The 3,675-nt window shown below is 36.2% G+C and overlaps 1 protein-coding gene across 3 annotated transcripts in view; it reads right to left on the bottom strand.

Moving 5' to 3' along the window:
• Positions 1-3,675, bottom strand: part of LOC107602470 (tumor protein p73-like) — a 38,955-nt gene that overhangs the window by 8,682 nt on the left and 26,598 nt on the right. For all 3 annotated transcript variants that reach the window (XM_016294984.1, XM_016294985.1, XM_016294986.1), the window contains one exon: positions 2,094-2,280. In XM_016294984.1, the coding sequence (XP_016150470.1) occupies positions 2,094-2,280 (187 nt within the window). The remainder of the gene's footprint in view (positions 1-2,093; positions 2,281-3,675) is intronic.

The raw sequence follows: 3,675 nt of genomic DNA, 5'->3' as shown, positions 1-3,675 counted from the left end.
TTCCCAGCCCCCCTATAATGATACAAATCCACCCAGTGTTTTTTTTTTAATCTGGTTAAATGTTTTCCCCTTTCTCAAATCGAGCCGATCTCAGATGCCTGTCTGTGTGACGTCACACAGACAGGCATCTGAGATCGGCTCGATTTGAGAAAGGGGAAAACATTTAACCAGATTAAAAAAAAAACACTGGGTGGATTTGTATCATTATAGGGTGGTTGGGTACACACACTGTCAACACACATTTCAGTTCAAACAACTTGTAAAAGTGCATGTAGCATCCTATGACCCCTTTAAGATGTCCTTGTTACACATGTTACATGTACATACTATTATAATAACAATTAATTATGCATAATTACATGCAAGTAACCCTAAGTCAAACCCTAATCCTAACCATAAGCATATAGTAAGTACATGTAGTTAATTAATATTACTCAGCACTTAAATGTATAATTACACTGTAACAAGGACACCATAAAATAAAGTGTAACCATATTTTGTTCAAATGTATATCTTATATTGAAACAGACTATTATTACAGAGCAGTTCACTAGTTCTGAAATGTTATATTTTGCTGCATGCATGTTCAGATCTTAAAATAGATACATGTATCTATAACTGTTGGTTTCACAAGTTTTACAATTTATTACAGTACACTTTAAAAAGTTGTAACCTGAATTTTTTACGGGGTTTTTTTCCTACATGATCTAACACTTAAAAATGACTTGTTTATGTAACCTTGTGTTATCAGGTTAGGTAATATTAATAATTAATATTAATTAAAAAAAATTGTTTAAAAAATATATTAAAGAGGTCATATTTTGTGTATTTTCCACATATTGTACATTATTGTTTCTCCTCTATGCCCCGCCTTTCTGAAACACATCGATTTTTACAAAGCTCATCAGTCTGAAAAGCGAGGTGTGCTCTGATTGGCCAGCTATCCAGTGCATTGTGATTGGCCGAATACCTCAAGCGTGTGACGGAAATGTTACGCCCCTACCATACTGTGATCCCGTGTCCCGGCACGACGAGACAAAAACATTCAAACCCATTATAAACGAGGCATTTGTTGCATCCAGTGGGGACATATTTACAGATTATAATGACTTATACTGTCTTTTTACGTGTTGCATTGCATCGCGCCGCGTAAACATAAAACCATGTCTGCATTTGTGATCGGAGAAATGACAAACAACAAGCGCTACTCTACACTGCCCAAAACTCACGTTTGAATCGTCAGTGGCAAGATTTTTGGAAGACCAAACAAAGTAGTTTCACTTTCACAACGAAACACACAGCATCACACACGGCGTGCTTGAGTGAGCGGAGACCAGTGGGCTGGACTCCGCTTCGTCCACGGTGAAAGCCGATCCGGCGATCCACAGCGCGAAGTTGATGTATTTCCTCAGCGACCAGCACGGATCAGCTCCAGGCATGACGAAGCGGATATCGTCCTCTTTTGGAAGACCAAACAAAGTAGTTTCGCTTTCACAACGAAACACACAGCGCCTTCACGACATGGCGGCAGCGGCAACAACAATACTACGGCGAGATTAAAAGTTACGCCTTCTTTCTTTGCATGAACATTTGGCCGGCGTTATGCAAATCTTCCCACATAGTGACATAGACATGTGGGGGCGTGTTAGAACCGAGCTGTTTTAGGTAGGCGTGGTTGACTCTTAACTTTTATAAAGAATATTTGGATTTGAGACTTTAGTCTTTGCAACTTTACAGATCTTCTTTATGCACCAAGAGCTTGTAACACTCCAAAGAGAAAGGAAAAATTGAAATCGCATCATATGACCCCTTTAAAAAAAAACGTTGATGAAAATGTTACTACATTAAGCACATTTTATTTTGTTATAACAAAATAACAAATAAACAATAAATTCTACTGATGTAAAACTGTTTTTAAATCTGCTGCCGTTTAAATGTTTTATGACTAGGAATGACTCTGGAAGGAAAAAACTTATATTACTTATAATAAACGCATAAAACTTATATTATTATTATTGCATGTATTTATTTTTAAAAAATGTTCTAATGTCTTGATAAACTTTATTTATCAAAAAAGAATGAATTTGACATACTTTCATTGAAGTCCCGTCCGAGTTCATGGTTAGGACAGCGTTTGACCACCTCTGTGACGTGTTCGGCTTTCTTGTAGATGGGCATGGCTCGAATCACACCGCCGTTTGGGGGCGAGGAAGCCAGTTTGATCTGAATCGGACAGGTCTTGGCGATCTGACAATACAGCTTCTTAAGCAGTGGAGAGTACTGCAGGAAAAAACAAACAGAAATAAACTTTTGAAATATGCTTACACATTGGATCACACTATATAACCACACTTTAAAAATATGCTTCTTTATAGATGAAGACAAGTTCATCATCATCTGATGAGGTCTCTCTCTCTCATACACACACACACACACACACACACACACACTCACTCATAAGCATGTCAGAGCTTGTCTAAATCTATAAAGACATCCCAAATATTCCCTCAAAAACCAAATGTACAAGCCTGACACTTTATACAAACATAAATGATTCCCACAAAATAAAGCTCATGAAAACTTCATTATATCATTGTCTAACTTAAGTAGTACAAGTGACATCTGACCAGAATTAAATTAAGCGTCAGAATTAAATACCTAAATGCAAAACCAAAATAGCTGACTGAATCTAAAGGAAAGCAGGAAATATTAAAAACTATTTGGAATTATTAAAGCTAAAATTAAGTTGTTTATCATCTTTTTAAGATCTATTTATTTCTGTCTGTCTATCCATCTATCTTTGGAGAAGCAAACAAGAAATATGATAAGCAGTCAAACATTACACAAAAGATCAAATTAATGTCAACAAATAGTTGCAGGTACAATGTGACAAAAAGCAACTCCAAAAATATCAATATATCTTTTAAAAATTATTTAGAGCAATATAATTTTCTTACTCACTTTTTCAAAACTCACTTTCTAATATGCCACTACAGAAACATTACATTAGCGTCATTTTATTTATGACCAGTTCAGTTCAGTTTAGATCTGCCAATTTCACATGGTGGACGACAAACTGATAATCTCATAATATTACAGTAAATATCATAATATATTACGATATTATTTGAGGGACGTGAGTCATATTTAGAGTAAGAATATCACAGAGACTGTGACTCAACCACCCAGAACACCCTAGCGAACAAATAGCAACACTCTGATAAACGCATAGCATTATTAGTGTTGCGTTATCATTACGAATATTTCATCATTTACATCGGTTTCTTTGTTTACAATTTCCAAAAAAAACAACAACAACAAAAACACCTCAAAGTGATTTTGATTTCCCTGCTGATCTCATCAATCAATAGTAAAAGTGGTGTGTATATAGTGTTTAACTGTAGTTCAATCATGACAACTCTCGGAAGATTTTAGCATGGTAATGTACATGACAATGTTAATGTATTTGGTCTTGGCGGAACAGATCTGCTATGCTGCTGCTGCTGCATTGCTGCTGCTGCTGCTGTTGGTTATTGCTGTAGTTGAAGATTATTGCTGCTGCTGCAAGCAAGTACAGGAACTTGCTACTGCCAATGCATACGGCGATACGGTGCCGTGAGTATTTAAGACATACTGCTGCTGCACAAATAGCATATAAAATAACCCGTAGCAGAT

This window comes from Sinocyclocheilus grahami, unplaced genomic scaffold (genome assembly GCF_001515645.1).
Source record: "Sinocyclocheilus grahami isolate Dianchi unplaced genomic scaffold, SAMN03320097.WGS_v1.1 scaffold327.1, whole genome shotgun sequence".
NCBI classification, from domain to species: Eukaryota; Metazoa; Chordata; class Actinopteri; order Cypriniformes; family Cyprinidae; genus Sinocyclocheilus; species Sinocyclocheilus grahami.
The sequence above is the reverse complement of the archived record's forward strand: the minus strand, read 5'-3'. Positions and strand labels throughout refer to the sequence as shown.